General features: G+C 50.8%; 1 protein-coding gene and 1 non-coding gene across 9 annotated transcripts in view; both read left to right on the forward strand.

Moving 5' to 3' along the window:
• TTC7B (tetratricopeptide repeat domain 7B) overlaps positions 1–23,890 on the forward strand; it is a 270,335-nt gene that overhangs the window by 84,734 nt on the left and 161,711 nt on the right. For all 8 annotated transcript variants that reach the window (XM_088839368.1, XM_055436426.2, XM_088839370.1 and 5 more), the window contains exon 5: positions 3,615–3,736. In XM_088839368.1, the coding sequence (XP_088695494.1) occupies positions 3,615–3,736 (122 nt within the window). The remainder of the gene's footprint in view (positions 1–3,614; positions 3,737–23,890) is intronic.
• Positions 16,950–17,076, forward strand: LOC129563645 (small nucleolar RNA SNORA11). Its single transcript, XR_008687388.2, has one exon. It is a non-coding gene; the product is annotated as a small nucleolar RNA SNORA11 (small nucleolar RNA).

Below are 23,890 nucleotides of genomic sequence, written 5' to 3' on the forward strand. Positions count from 1 at the left end.
AATATACCACAAGAAAGATTCATTTCAGAAATGCAGGGTTGATTTAACATATGGAAATCAATTATGTAATACAACATATTGATAGAATAAAGGAAAAAACTGCACGATAATGATAATCCCAGTACAGTAGATGCAGGGAAAGCATTTGGCAAAATCCAACACATTGCATGATTTAAAACTCAACAAACTAGGAATAGAAGTTATTATCTTCAACCTGATAGAAGGCATCCGTGAAACATCTAACCATATGTGTAATGGTGAAAGACTGGATGCTTTCCTCCCAAGATTGGGAAGAAGACAAGGATATCTACTCTTAACTGCTTCTGTTGACTAGAGGTTCTAGCCAGTGCAATTAGACAGGAAAAAGAAAGAAAAGGCATCCAGATTGAAAAGGGAGAAGTAAAACTTTTATTTGCAGATAACATGTTCTTGTATATAGAAAATCCTAAAGAATTTACACACACAAAACTATAACAAATATTTCAACAAGTTTATAGGATACAAAGTCAGTATACAAAAATCACTTTATTTGTATCCACTAACAATGAGCAATCTGAAAATTAAATTTAAATTACAATTCCAGTTATAATAGCATCAAAAAAGATTAAAATAATAAAAAGAAGTTCAGACATTATACTCTGAAAACTATAAATTACTGTTGAAAGAAATGAAAAAGAAAAAACCTAAATAAATGGAAAGGCAGCCTATGTTCATGGAACAAAAGACTTAATTTGTTATAATAACAGTACTCTCCAAATTTATCTACAAATTTAACTGAATCCCCATGAAAATCTCAGTGCCTTTTTTTTTTGCAGGAATTGATAACCTGATTCGTAAATTAATATGGAAATGGAAGGGACCAGAAGAGCCAAAACACTCTTGAAAAAGAACAAAGTTGAGGGACTCATACTTCCCAGTCTCTAAACTTTCTACAAAGCTACAGTAGCTGAGGCAGTGCATACAATTAGTATTCCTGAAAAATAAAATGGGAAAAAACAAACCAAAAAAATATAGTGATTCACAATTCTTAGAGGTTATATCCCATTATAGTCATTATAATCCCATTTATAGTATTTATAATTATAGTATTATAAATATTATGAAACTTTGGCTGTATTTCCTGTATTGTACTATATGAGCCTTATTTACTTTATACATGCTGGTTTGTACCTCTTAATCCCTACCTGTATCTGACCCCTCGGATGCATTTTAATATGGAACCGATGAAAAACAATTTTGGGCTTGGACATAGTTGTTAGGGATTTTGACTATAAGGCTGAGGAGAAGGCACTGGGAAAGGTAGAATGGATATGTCAGTTTCCTTATTGCTGTCACGGGTCAACAGATCCTGTTTGGAGTAGAAGTATGTGGATCAAAGAATGACCCATGCGCCTGAGGCAAAGAGCTGACTCAGTGGAAAAGACCCTGACGCTGGGAAGGATGGGCGGCCAGAGAAGGGGGCGGTGGAGGACGAGATGACTGGACGGTTTTGCTGACTCAGTGGACACGAATGTGAGCACACTCCTGGAGGCAGTGGAGGAGAGAGGAGCCTGGCAGCTCAGTCCATGGGGTCACAGAGTTGGACATGATTTATGACTGAACAGCAGCAACACAATGGGCTAAGACTCCACGCTCGCAGTGCAGGGGGCCTGGGCTCGAGCCCGAGGGGGACTGGATCCCACATGCCACAGCTAAATATCCTGCACGGCACAATGAAGATCAGAGATTCTGGGTGCCACAACTGAGAGCCAACACAACCAAGTAAATGAACATTTGCAGAGGAAAGGACCGAATCTGTCCTCTCCTCTGCCTCTTTCTGCGTCTGTCTGTCTGTCTTTCTGTCTGTATACACACATAACGCATGCATGCAAGTGCATGGTACACACATGCACACATGCGATAAATATCAGGTGTGTTTTCAGTTTTAGACTGTGAACTTTGTGTTAAAAAACACTTTTCTGTAATTGAGTGCTTACTTTGGTTACACTTTTGTTTCGCCTGTTAAATTTAATTAAAATTAAATGTAATGGTTCAAATTTAAAACTAGCACATACCACAGTCTCAGTGTTTGTAAAATGATTTTCATCCCTCTCTCCTCTTGGTACTTATGTTGGCAGAGTATGGGTTATTGTTCAATCGATGTTCCCTGGTTATTGCTATGTGATAGAATTTGGTCATGCCTTTTTTTTTTTCGTATGGTACTGCATTGTTTTTGCTTTAAAATAATCATTGAGCTTTTAAAAATTGAAAACTATTCTCAAAAACAAATGAAAGATAATTTTTTTTTAAAGTTTCAACGTTGAACTTCCACGTGGCAATGTCAAGGAAGTAGTTAGACATGAGTCTGGGAACAGTCTGGACTAGAGACGATCAGGTGTGGAGGTGGCAGCATGGAGGTGCTTTCTGAGCAGCAGATGAGGCCATCGTGACTTAAGAGGAAAGGGTGCGGGCTCAGAGGGGCACTCTGCATCTCCGACGCTTAGAGCGTGGCTGGGGGAGGAGCCGCAGCTGGGCCAAAAATGATGGTGCCCAGAGGTAGGAGGAACACCTACCTCTTAGCACTTGCAGAGCCAAGCGCTCAGTCGGGAAGCAGCCAGGCACTTCTGATAAGAGGCTGGGATGTAGTTCAGATGCGAGGGCTGCCTGCTAGGATGTCATCCCACAACATACTGTTCACGGCATGTGCCTTCTACTTCTCCCCCCGCAACCCCAGAGCTCACAAGGTAGAGACCCAGCAGTTGCTTTAATTTCCCTGGAAGGATCATTTCAAGACCTCGAGAATATCGGGGGTTTGGCTAGCAGCTGGGTTTTTGGAGAGCTGCTGACTTGCAGTCGATGTTGGCAGCATGTTTGGAGAACATCTGTGTGGTTTCTCAATGGGCCACAAGTAGCTCCTGGCTGATAAATGCTTTATTTGACTCGTGAGTTTAAAGAGAGTAGCCTCTGTAACAGTAGACATGTGTTTACACTTCATTGTGTCCCACCCCACTTGCGAGTCTTCCCCTTCATTAGTTGGCAGTCTTTCTGGCAGGGCTAAAGACACCAACCTTTAAAACCTTGTTATCTGTTGACAAGCGGTCTAGTTTGGGGAGAGAGGGAACCGAGGTCGTTTTTCTTAAGCTCTCTGTCCCTGAGAGCAGGTGCCCGCCGCGCAGCCCTCGGGCCTGGCGGAGGCGCTGTCTGGCTGGTTCTTGGGCCAGGTCCCTCCCGCTCTTGCCGAAGCTCACCAGAGTTCGCAGGGCGGAAGCCACGGGCTGCGTCCGTGACCTCGGCCCTGGGTAGGGGCAGCTGTTTCCGCCTGTTGCTGGACCTGCTTCTTTGCCGCCGAGCCTTTGTCAGCATCTCGGCCTTGCAGAGCCGAACCCCGAGGTTCCTGCTGGCACTGTGTCAGCGCCCGTCAGCGCCCAGGCCTCCCGCCAGGAGGAACACGCGCGCCTGGGGCCGCAGTCGCTGGGTCGCTCAGAAGCCCTCCTTGCTTTCCTCCCACCCGGCGTCGCCTGACGCTTGTGAACAAAGTCCGTTTTTCAAGTCCCGCTGTGCATCTGCAGGTAGGGTTTGAAGGAAGTAGGCCTGCATGTGGATCTGATTAGTTTTCCGATTTTCTACCCTTCCAGGTAATCCTTTCTAATATGCAGAACAGAAGCCCCAAGCCCGGCCCTGCTCCCCACGATCAAGAACTGGGTTTTTTCCTAGAAACGGGACTGCAGAGAGCTCACGTCCTCTATTTCAGAAATGGGTAAGCCGTCTTCTCCGTTTTAATCAAGTTCCCAAAGAAGGAAAGCAGAAGGCCTCATCGTGCTGTGCTCAGTGCAGTTATCATCCTAAAGCAGTTTGAAATATACACCACAACTGGAATTGCTTGAAGAAAGAGTGAGCATAGGCTCTTTCGTCTCTTCTCCACCCGGCTCGTCCCCTTCCCGGGAGATTCAAAGGAGGGAGACGGGCGTGTGAACACGAGTCTCAGTCTGGAGCCTCGGGGCCAGGGGAGGGGGGCCCAGCCCCGTGCCCTGCTGCCCCCGTGGGGACGGTCCTGCCAGGCCTCCCTGCTTTGCTGCGGGACACGTTAGTGAGTGGGAAGCCCTGGCCCACACGACTGCCTCCCTTTGAATGGCTGGTCCCTTTCGAGAGCTGGATTGCCAGGTCTCAGACGGTCTTTATGAAAGTGCATGTGTCTGGAATGCCATGCCAGTGCTGTCCTCCGTGAGCGGCCTCTGCAAGGGGGTTCAGAAGGGTGAAGGGTCTGAATGTGGTAAGAGACACTCTGGTGCGCTTGTCGCTTGCCGTCCTTCCCGTGTTGCTCTTGTGAGAAACGCGATGGTGCTGTTCACACCTCAGCGGTCCCTTGTTTTGACCTTGTGCTTCAGGATAGGTGTCCGTGGAGACCAACGGTAGGTGTCTGACTCCCTCGTAGCTACTCCTAGGCCGTGCGCAGGGGCCCCTTCCTCTAGAAATGGTCCCTCAGAGCTCCAAGCTACAGATGGGGTAATGGAAATGTGGAGCTACCCCCTCTCCATTTTCGAGAGCTTCAAACCTTGGGGCGTAGCTCACGGAAGCGGGATTTCACTTCTGCTTGGGGGCCCAGACCAACATGCTTCTGTTTCCCTTTCACTGGGGAGTAAGTGCTTATTTTCCAAATCCTGTTAAACTGTTTGTGGAGAAGGCCTCCTTTGCTCGAAAGGTTCAGATGGGCAGGGCCCACAAAAGGCTGCGGTAAACACCTCAAGGTTTGGAATGACTCGGCAGCTTTGGCTTACAGATGCTTTTGAGTTTGACCTCATCTGTCTCTGATTGAGATCGTCTGAGTGATAGTGCTTGGCCCCCAGGCTGAGTTCTGAGTTCTAGTTTCCTTGCTGCTGTAAATAGAGGGAGAAGGGACGGAACATGGGAATATTTTTCTAGTGATCTTTTCTCTTCCTTTTCACAATAAATCGTGGTCATCACAGAGGATACTCCAACCTGGCTTTCCCTCCCTGTAACTGAGAGTGCGTGTGATTGATGCACAAGCCCAGAGGCTGGAATGAATTTCCTTGGGGCTTTCAGAAACCCCCAACCAGCAGCTTCTGTTGGAAATGCTTTGTGTGAGACTGATGAGGGTGGGCCGGCCAGCTTATTTTCTCATCTGAAGCCTGCGCGTCGAGCTGGAAGAAGCAGGGCCATTGGGCTCAGACCTCTTGTCCTGAACCTCTGGATGCCCCCAGCACCCAACAGAAAAAGAATAATGAGAAGTTGGCCGAAGGTGACGGATCACGTGCTGGAACTGCTCTCTGGTGCAAGTCTCCTTTCATCTCAAGGACGTTCCCATTGGCGTAGTCAAAGTTAGGGGACTGCTCCGTTTCGAAGTCCCCTTCCCTCGTTGCTTGTCCTCTTGCTCGTCTCCCTGGGCTCTAAAGAGCAGCGATGCCCTGAGCCAGCGGCTGGGGAGGTCTCCCCAGCTCCTCAAGGCGGGGGCTGGGAGCAGTGACGAGAGCTGCCTGGGGTGGGTGGAGGCGGAGGCCAGTTTTGAGACCACAAGATACGGGGGGGATGAGAGAGACCAGCAGGAGGTGCTGGACGTGCCCAGTACCATCGGCTGCGTGCATGGTGGGTCACCCAGAGCCCAAGGGCCACACCTGGGGGCCTCTGACAGTGGCCGCCCCCCGGTGTCTGCAGGGCACGTGGGGACAGACGGACCGGGCTCCGGGGGCTCCGCGTCCTGCGATGTGTTTGCTGCTTCAGTGTCTCGCTGCTTTCTGTGTTTCTACATTTGAGAAATACGTATCTGGGAGGATGCAACGGGAGAATTTGACCGACTTTCCAGGACAGGAAGAAGCGTCATACGCGAGTCAGCAATGAGACAATTGATGAAGCGCCCTCCGTTAGAGATACGCTGGGGCACACTCAGCTCTCTCACGGCCGCGCGGGCCTCGGGGCTCCCTCAGGGCGGCCCGGCCCCTGGCCCGCACGCGTCGCCTCGCCGCACCCCCAGCGCTGCCTGTGCCTCCCGCGCTGGGCTCTGCGCCTCTGACCTCAGTCCTCTCGGCTCTGCCCGCTGCAGGGGAGATGCTGTGCGCTGGGCCTCGGTCTGACCCTCAAACTGTGGCCTCATCCACCGTCCAGCCTGGCTTGTGAAGAAGCACTCGACCCCAGGATGAGGCCCGGCTGGGGTGGTTCCCAGCCTGCACTGTGGTGTTTTCCCATCACAGTTACATGCATCATACGGAACGCCAGACTGGATGACGAGCTGAATTAGGACTGCCGGGAGAAATATCAATAACCTCAGATACGCAGATGACACCACCCTAAGGGCAGAGAGCGAAGAGGAACTAAAGAGCCTCTTCATGGGGGTGAAAGGAGAGTGAAAAGGCTGGCTTAAAACTCAGCATTCAAAAACTAAGATTCTGGTCCCATCGCTTCATGGGAAATAGAAGGGAAGAAGTGGAAACAGTGACAGATTTTATTTTTTTTGGCTCCAGAATCACTGTGGACAGTGACTGCAGCCATGAAATTAAAAGACATTTGCTCATTAGAAGGAAAGCTATGACAAACCTTGACAGCATATTAAAAAGCAGAGACATCACTTTGCCAACAAAGGTCTGTCTAGTCAAGGCTATGGTTTTTTCCAGTGGTCATGTATGGATGTGAGAGTTGGACTATCAAGAAAGCTGAGCATCAAAGAATTGATGCTTTTGAACTGTGGTGTTGGAGATGACTCTTGACAGTCCCTTGCACTGCAAGGAGATCAAATCAGTCCATCCTAAAGGAGATCAACCCTGAATATTCATTGGAAGGACTGATGCTGAAGCTGAAGCTCCAATACTTTGACCACCTGATGCGAAGAACTGACTCACTGGAAAAGACCCTGATGCTGGGAAAGATTGAAGGCGGGAGGAGAAGGGGACGACAGAGGATGAGATGGTTGGATGGCATCACCAACTCAATGGACATGAGTTTGAGCAGACTCCGGGAGAAGGTCAGGGCAGTCTGGTGAGCTGCAAAGAGTCAGACACAACTGAGTGACACCGTCACACTTCTCGTCTGCCAGGTCCTCTGTGGCTGCTTCTCTCCGCCGCCCTCCCCGCTGCGCCCCTTCCTCACCCCCCCGCCCCTCCCTCTCCCCCCCACCCCTCCCTCTCTCCCCCACCCCCCTCCCTCTCTGCCCCCCACCCCTCCCTCTCTGCCCCCCACCCCTCCCTCTCCCCCCCACACCCCTCCCTCTCTGCCCTCCTTTCCATCTCTTCCCTTCCTCGCCCCTCCCCTCCGCGCTCCCCTTTCCCTCCGGCCCCCGTGGAGGGAGATGGCACCTGCTCTCTCCTGGCCCGTGTATCCTGGGCGTGGTCTGACCTGGCACACACCCATGTGGATCTCACCTCCGTTTTTCTCATCCCTCTGGGTGGCAGCAGCAGGCCTGTCAAGGCTGAAAAGACATCTTGCTGAGGCTTTGCTGCTGAAGGCAGGAGGAGAAGGGGACGACAGGGGATGAGATGGCTGGATGGCATCACCAACTCGATGGACATGAGTTTGAGCAAGCTCCGGGTGATGGACAGGGAGGCCTGGCGTGCTGCAATCCATGGGGTCGCAAAGACTCGGACACGACTGAGCTGAACTGAACTGACGCTTTGCACAGGTGAAGTCAGGGTGCATTGACCTCAAAGGGCCAGGACTGCTGTTCTGAAATCCTCAGACTGCCTTGCCCATGGCAGGCCCTCGGATGGGGGGCCGCGTGGGTGCTGGAGCCAGAGGACCTGATGAGGAGCCAGCGCTCCTCCCAGCTGGGTGGCAGTTTCTTTATGTGTGTGTGTGTGTGTGTGTGTGCGCGCGCGTGTGTGTGCTAAGTCTCTTCAGTCTTGTCCAACTCTTTGTGACCCTGTGGACTATAGCCCACCAGGCTCCTCCGTCCATGGGATTCTCCAGGCAAGAATACTGGAGTGGTCGTCATGCCCTCCCCCAGGGGATCTTCCCATCCAGGGATCGAACCTGCGGTTCTTATGTCTCCTGCGTTGGCAGGCGGGCTCTTTACTGCTAGCGCCCCCAGGAAGCCCTTCTTTATCGGCCAAGACACCCGAGAGCTGCGGTGAGGTGCAACGGAGAGAACGCGTGTGGAGCGCTTGGGCAGCCAGCGGTGAATTGTGATTTCCAATGACGATGATGCCCAGCTGGCTTTCCAGATGGAAGCGGGACCACAGGCAGGTCAGACTCCAATTCCTGAGGCAGGCGTCATTCACTTGATCGCAGAGCCTCACGCAGCAGCGTTCTCAAGGAAGGGCGTTTGTTTGTGACCACTGGTGCCCGTGGTCTCTGCCCGAGAGGCATTCCGATTAGCCTGGATAACCCGTAATAGCCGAGGGCCCCGGCTGTGTCTCAGAGAAAGGAGGAGGGGCTGACCATTCTGGGCAGCACAACCAGTGCAGAGGAGTGGCCTGGGGCTCCCCCAGCTTTCTAGGAGGCAAGTGTTACCCAACCCCTGCAGCTTGAGTCCTTGACGCCAGAATTGCCAAAGCAGCTTGAGTTGGGATGCTGTTTATTTACTCCACGGTGCTTTCGGAATATTCAACCATGTCTTGGCCTTCCCAGGTGACTCAGGGGTAAGGAACCTGCCTGCCAATGCAGGAGACAAAGGTTCGATCACTGGGTCAGGAAGATCCCCTGGAGGAGGGCACGACAACCCACTCCAGTGTCCTTGCCTGAAGAATCCCATGGACAGAGAAGCCTGGTGGGCTCCAGTCCATGGGATTGCAAAAGAGTCAGACACGACTTAGCGACTGAGCAGCAACAACAAATTATGCTTTATAAACAGAGTAGCAAAGGAAATTTCTAGAAGTTTTTCTTCTTGTCTGCCATGTCAGGTGTACTGGGTCAGCCAAATGGATTGTATGTAGTGTGTGTTTTCCCTGGTTCTGAATTGGCTTTAATTCAGGGAAAGTGAAAGTGAAAGTTGCTCAGTTGTGTCCGACTCTTTGCAACCCTGTGGGCTGTAACCCACCAGGCTCCGCTGTCCACGGGATTCTCCAAGCAAGAAGACTGGAGTGGGTTGCCATGTTCTCCTCCAGGGGATCTTCCCCACCCAGGGATTGAACCCAGGTCTCCCGCGTTGCAGGCAGACAGACGCTTTACCGTCTGAGCCACCAGGGCAGCACAGGGAGGGTGAGGGTGGGGACGAATTAACGCAAGAAGACACATGAGCGTCCGAGCTGGGAGATGCGCCCACAGGGTTGTACCCTCCTGGGTCGCATCAGGAGTTCTGTGTGGGAGACCTGACTTGGAGAGCGTAGGAGGGCAGGCAGCATGGTCAGACTTCGGGCTTCCCTGAGGAGCTTGCAGCCAGGGCAGGCGGTAACGGGGGGACTGTGCTGTTAGAGTCAGTCGGCAGGATGTTGTTGTTGTCCAGCTGCTAGGTCGTGTCCGACGCTGACAGCCCCATGGACTGCGACACCAGACTCCGCTCTCCTCCACCGCCTCCCGGAGTTTGCTCAGATTCGTGTCCATGGGGTCAGTGATGGTATCTAATCATCTCATCCTCTGTCGTCCCCTTCTCCTTTTGCCTTCAGTCTTTCCCAGCACGAGGTTCTTTTCCAGTGAGTTGGCTCTTCCCATCAGGTGGCCAGAGTGTTGGCGCTTCAGCTTCAGCATCAGTCCTTCCCGTGACTGTTCAGGGCTGGCATCCTCTGGGATGGACTGGTTCACTCTCCTTGCAGCCTGGGGACTCTGTGTATTGGCCATGACCCTGTGTGTCACCCCGACGTGCTGGCTTTGACTAGACCACTAGTTACCACTACACGTTGACTTGTAGAAGGTTCTGAACTTCCCCAGTCGTCTTGTTGACCTTGGCATCCGTTTAGCCCCGCTCAGCGTGCCTTGGAGTCAGGGGTAGGAAGAAGGGCCGTGAGGCTGGCCGTGTCCCCCGGGCGCTGAGCTTCCTGGGTTTACGGCCTCAGAGAATCAGGAGCTTCAGACAGGCTCCCGCAGCCGGGGAGGGGGGCATTCGCTGGATGCACTGGTCTTTCCAGGCTCCAGAGCAGAGCGACTTGGCTCTGCCCTTTGCCTTCTGGCCTTCAGAACGTCTTCCTTCTGGTGGTGACAGAAGTGGTGGCTTTTTCAACTGCGTGCTCATTTTTACATTAAGAGTCAAAGAGAAAATTCAGACACTTCCAGGAAGCATTTATTTAATATATATCAACTTTTTGTACATGGCATTTCTCAAGAGATTCAGAGAGTAAGAGGAAACAATTCTGTGCTCTGGGAGACAGTAGGAGAAAAGAGACAGGGTAAGGCATCACACGTCACTTTAAAGGTGACGGCAAAGAGAAAACGGTAGGGGCTTTCCCGGGCTGGCGGTTAAGAAGCCTCCTTGCAAGGCAGGGGACGCAGGTTCCATCCCTGGTCGGGGAACTAGGAGCCCGCGTGCAGCAGAGCAGCTAAGCCTGTGTGCCACCACCGAGGGTCCATGCACCGCAGGAAAAGGTCCCATGTGCAGCCAAGCCCCGACACACCTAAATAAATTTACCACGTTTTTTTAAAAAGGAGCAAACCGTGGAAGGACAGCTACACTTTAACTGAGCTGAAGTTTGCAGGCCCATTCATTCGTTTAACGAGGATCGAGCATAGCCCCACCAGGAACCAGGCCTGCTCTCAGCACTGGGGCTTTAACAGTGAAAACGAGTGACAAAGCCCCTGGCCTTCTAGAACTCCGTTTCTGAGAATTAAATAAAACAAGCAGTTTCAGAAGAGTCTGTGCATGCTGTGACAGGGGAAGTCCAGCTTGCCACAGAAGCAAACCGGAAGCCGCATGCTGAGACGGCTGCAGATTCGGGAAGGGGGTACAGCTTTGGAGAAGTGGGCTTGAGGTGATGTAGCTGCAGGCTGGGGGAGTCAGGGGTATCTTCCAACTAGCTGGTAGGAACTGTGCTCAGTTAGAACTGAGGTTAGAACTGTGCTCAGTAGTCTCTATGGGAAGCCAGGGGGCTCAGTGGCAAAGAGCCAGCCTGTCAATGCGGGAGACGCAGGATACTCACGTTTGATCCCTGAGTCGGGAAGATCCCCTGGAGAAGGAAACTGCAACCCAGTCCAGTACTCTTGTCTGGAGAATCCGTGGACAGAAGAGCCGGGTGGGCTATAGTCCATGGGGTCGCAACATGTCATACAGAGCTGAAGCGACTTAGCACAGATACACACAGCATTGTGTGTGTTCTGCAGGGTATGAGGAGGCCACTCTGCTTGGAGCAGAGGCTTGTATAGAAACATGTAGGTTTTTCTATAAACCTCCCAGCACAGGACCTGGCGTGCAGGAGGTGAGATCAGTCACCTAACATGGCTCTGCGTGTGCCGGGACTGTGCATGGTCCTGAGCTGATGAAGGATGCAGTCTGGTGAGGGGGATGATAAATAAGTAACCCCGTGCTTAAAATCACAATCCACAGTGAGTGCTAGAAGATGGAAGAGTGCAGCAAGTGCAGGGCGCGTGCTTACGCAAGGTGGTGGGGAAAGGCCTCCTGCGGAGGTGACAGGAGACGAGACTTGAAGGATGAGAAGGAGGCGAACATGCCAACAGCCGGGGACAGAGTGTTGCGAGCAGAGGGCCCGCCACGCGCGAGGTCCTGCCCCAGCGAAGAGCTTGACCGCTGAGGAATCTGAGAAGGGTCCGGTGGGGCTGCAGCGGAGGTGGAAGGGGAGAGTCCCAGACTGCCCTGGTCTGGCTGACCCTGAGGCCGGCAGGTCTGCCACGGTGGCGCACGGTGGGAGAGGACTGGTCGTCCAGGGAAGAAGCCCCGAGTCCCCGGAACGAAAGCGAGGTGACAGTGGGGGCAAGGCATGGTGCCCCCTCGGGGGTGACAGCGGTAGCAGGGAGAGAAGTGTGTGCCCGGAGGCGTGTGCGGTGGTGGGTGCGGGGACTCGCTTGGGTCACAGGTTGGGCGTTTCGGGGCATTGGTGATGTTTAAAGCCCTGGACTGGCTGGAGTCAGGGAGGGACAGAGCGTGAAGAAGCCCAGACGGCCCAGGCCCAGCAGGAGGCCTCCAAGAGCTGGCGCTGGGCCCGGGGGAGGGGCCCACGGGGAGCCCCGGGGGGGCCGGAGGGGCGTCCCCGCGGAGACGGAGCGTCCCCCGTGGCGAGCGATGCTGCGATGGTCATGAGGGCGAACACCGAGGCACAGGGTGGGATCCTGCGCACGGCACTCGTGACCTTGACAGGACTTTGGCTGGACGGTCAGAGCAGCAGCTCAGCGGGAGAGAGGGGCAGACGCAGTGGTGGGGTCAGAGGCGGGTCGCTTTCAGTCCGTGTTCTTTACCGTCCGTTCCTTTTCCACGTTGGCTTCTTGCTGGAGGATGGATGGTGGAACGATGGCGGAAGGCTAAAAACGAGGCTAGGGCAGGGAATTCATTCTCCAGGTGTGGAGGAGGTTGGGGTATCAGGAAGGGCCCAGACTCGGGTGGTTCATTTGGCCGGAATCTAGCGCCAGAGGAGTCGTACCCCCGCGCCAGTCAGATGTGGTTCAGTTTACTTGGTTTTTGGCGGTAGGCTACACTGTGATCTCACCAAGAACCATGTGTGCGTTTGACTGGCAGGAAGGTGGCGTGGTGGAGAGAGTGGGGGTCCGTGTAGGTGGCTGCTTCCTTTACTCACAGCCGCTCCCAGGGAAGTTTCTGGCTCAGCATGAGTCCTGCAGCCTGGCCGCCACGCCCACCCCGGCCATGCCTCTTATCCTCAGGCAGTCTTGAGTCTGGAAGATTTCGGGTCAGCCCAGGCACCTGTACTGAGCACTTCACACGAGTCATTTCAGTGACAAGAAAACTTTTCATAACAGTTGAGCTGACGGTCAGTTATGGAGCCTGAAACTCCCGGAGTCCAAATGGGTTGTTGTTGCTGCTGTTGTTCCGTCCCCAGTCGTGACTCTTTGTGACCCTGTGGGCTGCAGCGCGCCAGGCCTCCCTGTCCTTCACCGTCTCCCAGAGTTCGCCCAAGGTCACGTTCATCGCATTGGTGATGCCGTCCAGCCATCTCATCCTCTGACGCCCTCTTCTCCTTCTGCCCTCGATCTTTCCCAGCATCAGAGACTTTTCCAATGAGCCGTCTGTTCACATCAGATGACCAAAATGCTGGAGCTTCAGCTTCAGCATCAGTCCTTCCAGTGAATATTCAGGGTTGATCTCCCTTAAAATTGACTGGTTTGATCTCCTTGCTGTCCCGGAGGCTTTCAGGAGTCTTCTCCAGCACCACAGTTCGGAGGCATCAATTCTTTGATGCTCAGCCTTCTTTATGTCCAGCTCTCACAATCATATGTGACCACGGGGAAGACCACAGCCTTGACTATGTGGACCTTTGTTGGCAGAGTAATGTCTCTGCCTTCAACACACTCTCTAGGTTTGTCATCCCTTTCCTGCCAAGAAGCAATCGTTTTCTGATTTCATGGCTGCAGTCACCGTCTGCAGTGATTCTGGAGCCCAAGAAAAGAAAAGAAAAGTTTCCTTTGTTTCCCCATCTATTTTCCTTGAAGTAATGGAACCAGATGCCATGATCTTAGTTTTCTGAATGCTGAGTTTTAAGCCAACTTTTTCACTCTCCTCTTCCACTTTCATCAAGAGGCTCTTTAGTTCCTCTTTGCTTTCTGCCATAGGGGTGGTGTCATCTGCATGTCTGAGGTTATTGATATTTCTCCCGGCGATCTTTTGACAAAAGAAAAACATAGGTTTTCTTGCAGTTACTATCTGCTGCAGGACAAATGGGTCTCCCGGCAATCTTGATTCCAGCTTGTGCTTCATCCAGCCTGGCATTTCTCATGATGTACTCTGCATATAAACTAAACAAGCACAGTGACAGTATACAGTCTTGATGTACTCCTTTCCCGATTTGGAACCAGTCTGTTGTTCCACGTCCAATTCTAACTGTAGCTTCTTGACCTGCATACAGATTTCGCAGGAGGCAGGTAAGGTGGTCTGGTATTCCCATCTCTTAAAGAATTTTCCACAGTTTGTTGTTATCCACACAGTCAAAGGCTTTGGCATAGTCAATAAAGCAGAAATAGATGTTTTTCTGGAACTCTTGTGTTTTTGATGATCCAACAGATGTTGGCAATTTGATTTCTAGTTCCTCTGCCTTTTCTAAATCCAGCTTGAACATCTGGAAGTTCACGGTTCATGTACTGTTGAAGACTGACTTGGAGAATTTTGATCATTACTTTCCTAGCATGTGAGATGAGTGGAATTGTGCAATAGTTTGAACATTCGTTGGCGTTGCCTTTCTTTGAGATTCGAAAGAAAACTGACCTTTTCCAGTCCTGTGGCCACAGCTGAGTTTGTCTGCTGGCATACTGAGTGCAGCACTTTCACAGCATCATCTTGTAGGATTTGAAATAGCTCAACTGGAATTCCATCACCGCCACTAGCTTTGTTCATGGTGATGCTTCCTAAGGCCCACTTGAGTTCACACTCGAGGATGTCTGGCTCAGGGTGAGTGATCACACCATCGTGATTATCTGGGTCGTGAAGATCTTTTTTGTACAGTTCTTCTGTGTATTCTTGCCACCTCTCCTTAATATCTTCTGCTTCTGTTAGGTCCATATCATTTCTGTCCTTTATGGTGCCCATCTTTACATGAAAAGTTCCCTTGGTGTCTCTAATTTTCTTGAAGAGATCTCTAGTCTTTCCCATTCTATTGTTTTCCTCTATTTCTTTGCATTGATCACTGAGGAAGGCTTTCTTATCTCTCCTTGCTGTTTTTTGGAACTCTGCATTCAAATGGGTTTATCTTTCGTTTTCTCCTTTGCCTTTTGTGTCTCTTCTTTTCTCAGCTACTTATAAGGCCTCCTCAGACAACTATATTGCCTTTTTGCATTTCTTTTTCTTGGGGATGGTCTTGATCACTGCCTCCTGTACAATGTCACGAACCTCCATCTATAGTTCTTCAAGGCACTCTATCAGATCTAATCCCTTGAATCTATTTCTCACTTCCACTGTATAATCGTAAGGGATTTGATTTAGGTCATACCTGAATGGTCTAGTGGTTTTTCCTACTTTCTTCAATTTAAGTCTGAATTTGGCAATAAGGAGTTCATGATCTGAGCCACAGTCAGCTCCTGGTCTTGTTTTTGCTAACTGTATAGAGCTTTTCCATCTTTGGCTGCAAAGAATATAATCAATCTGATTTCGCTGTTGACCATCTGGTGATGTCCATGTGTAGAGTCTTCTCTTGTGTTGTTGAAGAGGGTGTTTGCTATGACCAGTGTGTTCTCTTGGCAAAACTCTATTAGCCTTTGCCCTGCTTCATTCTGTGCTCCAAGGCCAAATTTGCCTGCTACTCCAGGTGTTTCTTGACACCTACTTTTGCATTCCAGTCCCCTATAATGAAAAGGACATCTCTTTTGAGTGTTATTTCTAGAAGGTCTTGTAGGTCTTCATAGAACCATTCAACTTCAGCTTCTTCAGCGTTACAGTTGGGGCATAGGCCTGGATTACTGTGATGTTGAATGGTTTGCCTTGGAAACGAACAGAAATCATTCTGTCGTTTTTGAGATTGCATCCAAGTACTGCATTTTGGATGAAAGAGTTTGAAATGGGTTCAGTTCAGTTCAGTTCAGTCGCTCAGTCGTGTCCGACTCTCCGCGACCCCATGAATCACAGCACGCCAGGCCTCCCTGTCCATCACCAACTCCCGGAGTTCACTCAAACCCATGTCCATCGAGTCGGTGATGCCATCCAGCCATCTCATTCTCTGTCGTCCCCTTCTCCTCCTGCCCCCAATCCCTCCCAGCATCAGAGTCTTTTCCAGTGAGTCAACTCGTCGCATGAGGTGGCCAAAGTATTGCAGTTTCAGCTTTAGCATCAGTCCTTCCAATGAACACCCAGGATTGATCTCCTCTAGAATGGACTGGTTGGATCTCCTTGCAGTCCAAGGGACTCTCAAGAGTCTTCTCCAGCACCACAGTTCAAAAGCATCAATTCTTCGGCGATCAGCTTTCTTCACAGTCCAACTCTCACATCCATACATGACCACGGGAAAAACCATAGCCTTGACAAGACAGACCTTGGTTGGCAAAGTAATGTCTCTGCTTTTTAATATGCTATCTAGCCTGGTGATAACTTTCCTTCCAAGGAGTAAGCGTTTTTTAATTTCATGGCTGCAGTCAGCATCTGCAGTGATTTTGGAATGCAAAAAAATAAAGTCTTACACTGTTTCCACTGTTTTTCCATCTATTTCCCATGAAGTGATGGGACCAGATGCCATGATCTTCGTTTTCTGAATGTTGAGCTTCAAGCCAACCTTTTCACTCTCCTCTTTCACTTTCATCAAGAGGCCTTTGAGTTCCTCTTCACTTTCTACCATAAGGGTGGTGTCATCTGCATATCTGAGGTTATTGATATTTCTCCCGGCCATCTTGATTCCAGCTTGTGCTTCTTCCAGCCCAGCGTTCCTCATGATGTACTCTGCATATAAGTTAAATGAGCAAGGTGACAATATACAGCCTTGACGTACTCCTTTTCCTATTTGGAACCAGTCTGTTGTTCCATGTCCAGTTCTAACTGTAGCTTCCTGTCCTGCATACAGGTTTCTCAAGAGGCAGGTCAGGTGGTCTGATATTCCCATCTCTTTCAGAATTTTCCACAGTTTAGAGCACATTAAAAATTCCTTTGTGGCTCAGCTGGTAAAGAATCTGCCTGCAATGTGGGAGACCTAGGTTTGATCCCTGGGTTGGGAAGATCCCCTGGAGAAGGAAAGACTATGCGCTCCAGTATAGTTCATTGTGTGCAGAGTCGGACATGACTGTACAACTTTCACTTTCACATTAAAAAAAAAATCAGGGCCCTTAGAGACAGGAACTCTGAGACCCAGAGAAATCATGTTGAATGACCATTCAATAAATATTTATCTAGAACCTCACTAGGTTATTTACTAGCACCAAACACTGTTCTAAGTGAACAAGTCAGACCCAGCCACTGCCTTGATGGGGTTTACATTTTGGGGAAACAGTAGATAAGGCAGTGTTGAGTTGTGTTCAGAGCAATCTGCCTGCAGAAATGACTCATCTGTTTGCGGCACACACCACAGGAATCTGGGTTCATCGTGACAAGGAGCCCGAGACCTGTGGCCGTCCCATCAACACTCTGCATGTGTCCCCCTGTGCCTCCGCATGCTGCAGGGCAGGCCCGGCCGCAGAGCTGCGTGTTGGAAGCAGAGCTGCAGTAGTTATTGGGCAACTTGCCACATAGAACTGTTCAGTCTCTGTGGGTGGGCCCTGAGTGGTTTTTACAGACGTAAAGGCTTTGAACCTCTCTTTTCAAAGGAAAAGCAAAGATCCCAATTATATGCCATTCTTGAAGAGACCAAACTATGGTGACAATAAAAAGATCAGTGGTTGCCAGAAGTTTGGGGGAGAGGGGAGATGAATGCACAGAATATGTAAGTTTTTTAGAGCAGTGAGAGTACTTTGTGTGCCGTTATAGTGAAGGATTGTTGTTGTTGAGTCTCTAAGTATTGTCTGACTCTTTTCAACCTTGGACTGTGGCCTGGCAGGATTTCCCAGGCAAGAATACCGGAGTGGGCTGCCATTTCCTCGTCCTCCAGGGGATCTTCCCGACCCAGGGATCAAACCCGCATCTCCTACATCGCAGGCGGACTCTTTACCGCTGCCACCAGGGAGCCCGTGGTAGCGGATCGGTGTCATTAGACTTTTGTCCAAACCCGTGGAACGTGCAGTGCCTTCCCGTCCTCACTGTGAGCCTTAAGGTGCACCATGGACTTTGGGGGTTAACATGCGTCAGTGTAGGCCATCCTTGCTGAAAAAAAAGCCCACTCTGGCGAGTGACGTTGCTAACGCCTGTGTATTTGGGGTGGGGGGGGGGGGTATGGGGAGTTTCTGTGCTTTCCTGTCCATGTGGTTGTAAGCCTAAAAGTGTTAAAAACAAGGGGGGTTGGGTATTAAACAAGGAAGGGTCAGTGATCCAGGGTCACACTAGTTGGTGGCCGTGCTGGGTCCTGTGCTCCTCCCGAACCCCTGCCCGGTTCCCTCATCACTTGCACCAACTGCCCAGTTAGTGCTCACTTCTAGAAAATGGAGAGCTGGGCATCTAAGAATACATTACACTCAGAAAATAAGGACTTTTAAAGTCAGTCTTCAGTTCAGTTCAGTCGCTCAGTCGTGTCCGACTCTCCGCGACCCCATGAATCACAGCACGCCAGGTCTCCCTGTCCATCACCAACTCCCGGAGTTCACGCAAACTCATGTCCATCGAGTCGGTGATGCCATCCAGCCATCTCATTCTCTGTCGTCCCCTTCTCCTCCCGCCCCCAATCCCTCCCAGCATCAGAGTCTTTTCCAGTGAGTCAACTTGTCACATGAGGTGGCCAGAGTATTGCAGTTTCAGCTTTAGCATCAGTCCTTCCAATGAACACCCAGGATCGATCTCCTTTAGAATGGACTGGTTGGATCTCCTTGCAGTCCAAGGAACTCTCAAGAGTCTTCTCCAGCACCACAGTTCAAAAGCATCAATTCTTCGGCGATCAGCTTTCTTCACAGTCTCACTCTCACATCCATAAAAGTGGGCTTAAGTCTTAGCAAAGGCGAAGGCAATACTATGTTTCTTAAATTTAGCCTTTCACTTTACAAGTTCCCCCAAAAGAGATGGTTATATAACAGTGGTGTCTCAAAATCAAAATTAACTTTTAAAAAAATATATATTTCCCAATAACTCTTGATACGACCGGAGATTGACTCTGGAGTTTTCTGATACAGATGGCAGCATTAGCTGGCCGACTCTTGGGTCCTACTCTGGACGGGGTGTCGTCAGTGAACAGACAGAGCAGGAACATGCAGTGCGGAGTGAGGAACGCTGCCCACCTCTGTTTAGTTTCAGACGGTTTGTTACAACTCTCACTTGTTCTGCCAGGGTTTATTCAGCTCCCACTCCTGCCAGACATTCTCCAGGTGCTGGGGGTGACATAGTGAGCAGCCAGACACGCTTCTTGCTCTCAGAAAGAAACTGGGTCCTTATATTCCAGGTGTATGGCGATACCCCAAGATGGTGCTCAGGAGGCAAGGTACCCATTGCTGTGAGACTCCATCTGCAAATGAAGTTGACCTGGGCCTGGTGGGCAGGCAGGGGAGGTTTCCCCAGCAAGTGTCTGAGCAGAGCCTGAAGTGAATCAGTGAACTCGCAAAGGCAAAGTGGGGTGGGAGGTGTTGTTTAGACCTGAGTGGATCCTGATCCACATGCATCAGAGGCACGTGTGTCAACCAGCCCACTCTTCTGCTCTGCTTTATTTTCTCAACTTTGGGCTTCCCTGGTGGCCCAGATGGTGAAGAAACCACCTGCAGTGCAGGAGACCCAGGTTCAATCTCTGGGTCCGGAAATCCCCCGGAGAAGGGAATGGCTTCCTACTCCAGTATTCTTCTCTGGAGAATCCCATGGACACAGGAGCCTGGCAGGCTACAGTCCGTGGGGTCGCAAAGAGTCGGATGTGACTGAGTGACTGAGCAAGCAGCATTTAACCAGCATCAAGTATGCTGTGAACAGAGCTTGCAGGGCTCTTCTTAGGTTGTTCAGCATTCCAGCCCACAAGACTCACTCGCCACACTGGGCATCTGTGTGTTGAGACGGATCTAGAATAGAATCAAAGGTTGCAGCAGGGCAGCGTCAGGGGTTTCTCTCCTGTGTGAACTGTGGGCTGGGTTGCCCATCCTGCCCCCCGAGAGCTTCGCCCTCCCCCATCATGGAGTGACAGCTCCCGCGCTGAGAAGGAACCTCGCATCCAGTGGGGGTGGGCTCTGTCCCGGTTTAATGTCTCCCTGGGGAGATACTCAGTTGTAAGTCATCACAGTCAAGGAAGCCCAAAGCTGTGTTGTCCCCATCAGATATTTATAGCTCCTTCCAGTCCAGATGCAAGTTATCAATCGGGTCATTTTTAACATAAGCAATGTTGCCTCCTAACATAATTGACATTTTATGGGTATCTTTAATTAGGTTTCCAGAGAAGCAGAACTAAAAAGTTAACTTAAGGTCAGATTCTCAAGCAGGAGGGGAAAGGAATTTGTTAACCCTTTCCTGCATTATGTATTTTTTCCTGATCTGTTTGTTGTCTGTCTCCCATCACTGGAATTTCTGTCTGTTTGGTTTGGGGAGGGATCTGTGTCTGTCTCCGGTTGTGTGTGAAGGTGTGAGAGAGTGAGTGAACCTCTCGTGCTCAGGGGTGACTGTGGCTCATGACGCCTGACCGTTGTGTGTTCTCTCTAAAGTGAGTTAACGCGGCACGTGTGTACTGAGCGCTAAGGGCTGAGCCGGGTGCTAGTCCTGGGGTGTAGGGTCGACGCGGCCACCTGGACGGGGCTCATGGCGCTACTGCTCCTGCTGCAGCTTCTTAGTGGGAGGGTGGAGCTGTGCTCGGGCCTTCCGGATCTTCCTGGACGTTGAAAGATGATGTCTTTCCATTGAAAGAGGGTGGAGGGGGCCAGGGACCAAATCCCTGCCTCGTCCTCAGTCAGAAACGATATGTTTTCTGGGATCATCACAGGGACTTCTGCTGTCTGCCTTGTCTCTGAGATAAGGCTGTTTCCAATGATGCCGGCTACATTGTAAGATGCTGCCCAAGCAGGGGCTTCCCTGGTGACTCAGCGGTAAAGAATCCTCTTGCCAATGCAGGGGACACCAGTTCGATCTCTGGGTGGGGAAGATCCCCTGGAGAAGGGCATGGCAACCCCCTCCAGTATCCTTGCCTGGGAAGCCCCATGGACAGAGGAGCCTGGCGGGCTGCAGTCCATGGGGTTGCCAAGAGTCGGACGTGACTTAGTGCCTGAACAACGCCCCCCAGGGAGGTCTGATGGACTGTTTCTTCTCGGGGTGGCAGCGTGGTGCTGATCAGCCTCCTTCCTTCAGCCCAGACACGTCTGGATTCAGGGTTCCCACAGCAGGAGCGCGTTACCCTCTTCCACGGCTTAGTGTTGAGAACCTTTGCTTCCAGAGCCTGCCAGACCCGCATGTTTTCTTTTTCATCTTAGCTCTCTGAGCTCACATCTCGTGGAGTGAAGCTGGACACAGGAGCCTGCAAGCCTGTCTCAGTGCCGGCCTTGCAGGCGCGGCTCGAGAGCAGACGTGTGTGTTGGGAAAGAGGAATTCACGTGCTGTCTGGTCAAGGAGGAAGCCGGATCTCACCCTCTGTGTGCCTGTCAGACTGCGGGGGGCTTTCTTGGTAATCTGGTGACATCCGTGCCGTGGGGCGAGTCCAGATGTGCCCGCTGGGGCGGCGGGGTGGGTGGCGGGGCCGTGGGCAAGCCAGCAGCTTCCCTGCTCCGGCTCCCAGCCGGGCCGCGCTCATCCACCTGCTTCCCTGCTGCCCGGGCATGGGTGCGAAACGCGGGAATGTGTCCTGTGAGGGCAGGGCATGGGGTCGAGGCCCCAGCTCTTTTCAAGAGATATTTCCTACCTGTTTCTAAGTCATCATTTTTCTCTCTATTCTTTTTTTTTCTGCAGAGGTATTTTTAGTCAGCTCTTACAGAGTCACAGAGAGATTGAGCTAAAGCCCAGAAAATGACTGAGATATCTTTGAAGCATTTGTGACTTTTCTTAGGAAATGCTAGAACCTTCTCCTGAAAAGGAGAGGGGCCATACATTTTCTTACAAAGACCTGCCTTTGTATTTGTGGAGCGGTGTCTGCCACTGACCGCGCATCGGTAAGCAGAGCTACAACATAACCGTGTGTTCTCACAGCAGAGTCCTGCGTGGAGCTGTAAGCTCGTAACAGTTACTGAGCTGCTTCTTTCAGCTGCCGTGGTTTTCCCACCTTCCTCTCTGTTTCGGGCATGTGTCTTTCTTTTCACTCCAGGTGACTCTGACCCTGGCACAGACACGCCGGGCCTTTGCTTCTGCCGGCTCCTCCCTCGATATCTTCTCTTTGCTGGCAGGTGCGTGGTTGAAGCACGTGGGAGCTGCTTCTCCTTTGAATCTCCCTGGCAAATTAGCATCAGAAGCAGCAACCTCTGCATGTTGGAAACAAGCAGTTAAAATACCAGGAAGAATCTGATACTGTATTTCTTCTGAAGAAATACCCAGAAAAACTCATTAGCCAGACTTGGTAAAACCTCTGAATTACAGATTTCTTTAAAAAAAGATGCAATTATATTGCTTTCAAGTACATTTTGAGCTAGATTTTTTTTTTTTTAAGAGAAGCTATTGCCTGCTCAATTCCATGTACATTTGTTGAGAGCCTGCTGGCTGCCAGTCTCTAGGATAAGCTCTGGGGTTTGAGATGAATAAGAAATGTTCTGTGAGCTCATGGGGAAGACGAAGATGTCAACAAGGAATTATAGCACCTGGTGAAAGCACGGCAGCTGAGACGGGCTGGGGGGTCCGGGAGGAGGGGAGGAGGAGTCACTGGCCTGGGCGTGTCCCCTGCGTTTCTCAGAGCTGACTTGAGCTCGGTCTTCGGGTGACGGTACAGTTTCCCCGTCTTTTCCCGTCTTCAGGAGGCTGCGGGGGGAGGCGGGCAGGGACGGCGGTCGTGGCTGAATGCCAGAGCTCCCAGGCAGGACGACACACTCCGTGTGCTCTTGGCAGGCAGCACCGTCTTGGGGCTTGTGAGCACTGACTCTGGTGCCAACACCTGGGTGTGAACCCTCTCTCCTAAGAATGCTGTGACCTTGACCTCTCTGTGGTTCATCTCCCGCATTTGGAAACTGAGGGGAGCAACAGTGCCTATTTCATGCTGTCATGCGGCAGATTAAGGCCTTAGTAAGTAGAGTCTGGACGGTGTCTGGCACACGGTAAGCATGATAAATTAGGGTTTGTTACCTCCCTGGCGGCTCAGACGGTAAAGAATCTGTGGAGACGAGGGTTTAATCCCTGGGTCGGGAAGATCCCCTGGAGAAGGGAAAGGCTACCCACTCCAGGGTTCTGGCCTGGGGAACCCCACAGACAGGGGAGTCTGGAGGATTCACAGTCCATGGGATCACAAAGAGTCAGATGCCACTTAGCGACTAATCACTTTCACTTTCACTTTAGAAGAGAAGATTCGAATGAGCAGCTGAGAAATGTGGGAAGATAACAGCAGTGGCAGCAGAGTTCGGGGGTCTTCTCATATCTTGACATTAAAAAAGTAGTAACCGAATAGCAAAACCAAAACCCCTTGAACAACATTTAGAACAAAACGAGATGACAAAACGTACTCATGAACCTCAGAGTTTATGCAAGCTAACAGGGACAGATTTCCAGCAGCTCGAGACAAGCATATTATTTGCATTTGTGTGGGAGAAAGCAGAAGGCAGCAATGGGGTATTCGAGGGCCTGCGAACAGGAGACCCAAAAATAGCCAGCAAGGCTACTGGAAAGCTTGTCTGGCCAGTTTGCGATTTGCAGCTGAAAATGAAAGTTTTGCCAAGTGATAGCTGAGGGGCTGAAGCGGTCCAGCCCCTCCAGAGACTTGGAACCACCCCACTAGGGCTCTTTGCTGGGACTGGGCCCCACAACGAAGACGATGCTGAGAGCAGAATGAAAACTGGCCGAGTGACACCAGACAAAAGGACGATACGTTCATGTTTAACTTTTAAGAAACTGCCAAGCTATTTTCCTAAGCGACTGTGCCATTCCTAGCAGCGATATAAGAGTTCCAGCTTCTTTCCAGTCTCTTCAACCCTTAGTATTGTCAATTTTTAAATTAGAGCCAGTCTAGTGGGTTTGGAGAGGAAATGGTAACTCACTCCAATATTCTTGCCCAGAGAATCCCATGGACAGAAGAGCCTGGTGGGCGACAGTCCACTGGGTTGCAAAGAGCTGGGCACGACTGAGCAACTAACACACACACACAGAGGGTTTGTAGTGGCGTCTCATCGTGGTTTTAATTTTTATTTCCCCAACAATTAATGATGTATGGCAGTTTTGCATGTGGCTATTAGCTATTCCTGTATCTTCTTTGGTGAAACATCTATTCAGATCTTTTGC

This window comes from Moschus berezovskii, chromosome 9 (genome assembly GCF_049115385.1).
Source record: "Moschus berezovskii isolate FMDL1 chromosome 9, NW_MosBer_1.0, whole genome shotgun sequence".
NCBI classification, from domain to species: domain Eukaryota; kingdom Metazoa; phylum Chordata; class Mammalia; order Artiodactyla; family Moschidae; genus Moschus; species Moschus berezovskii.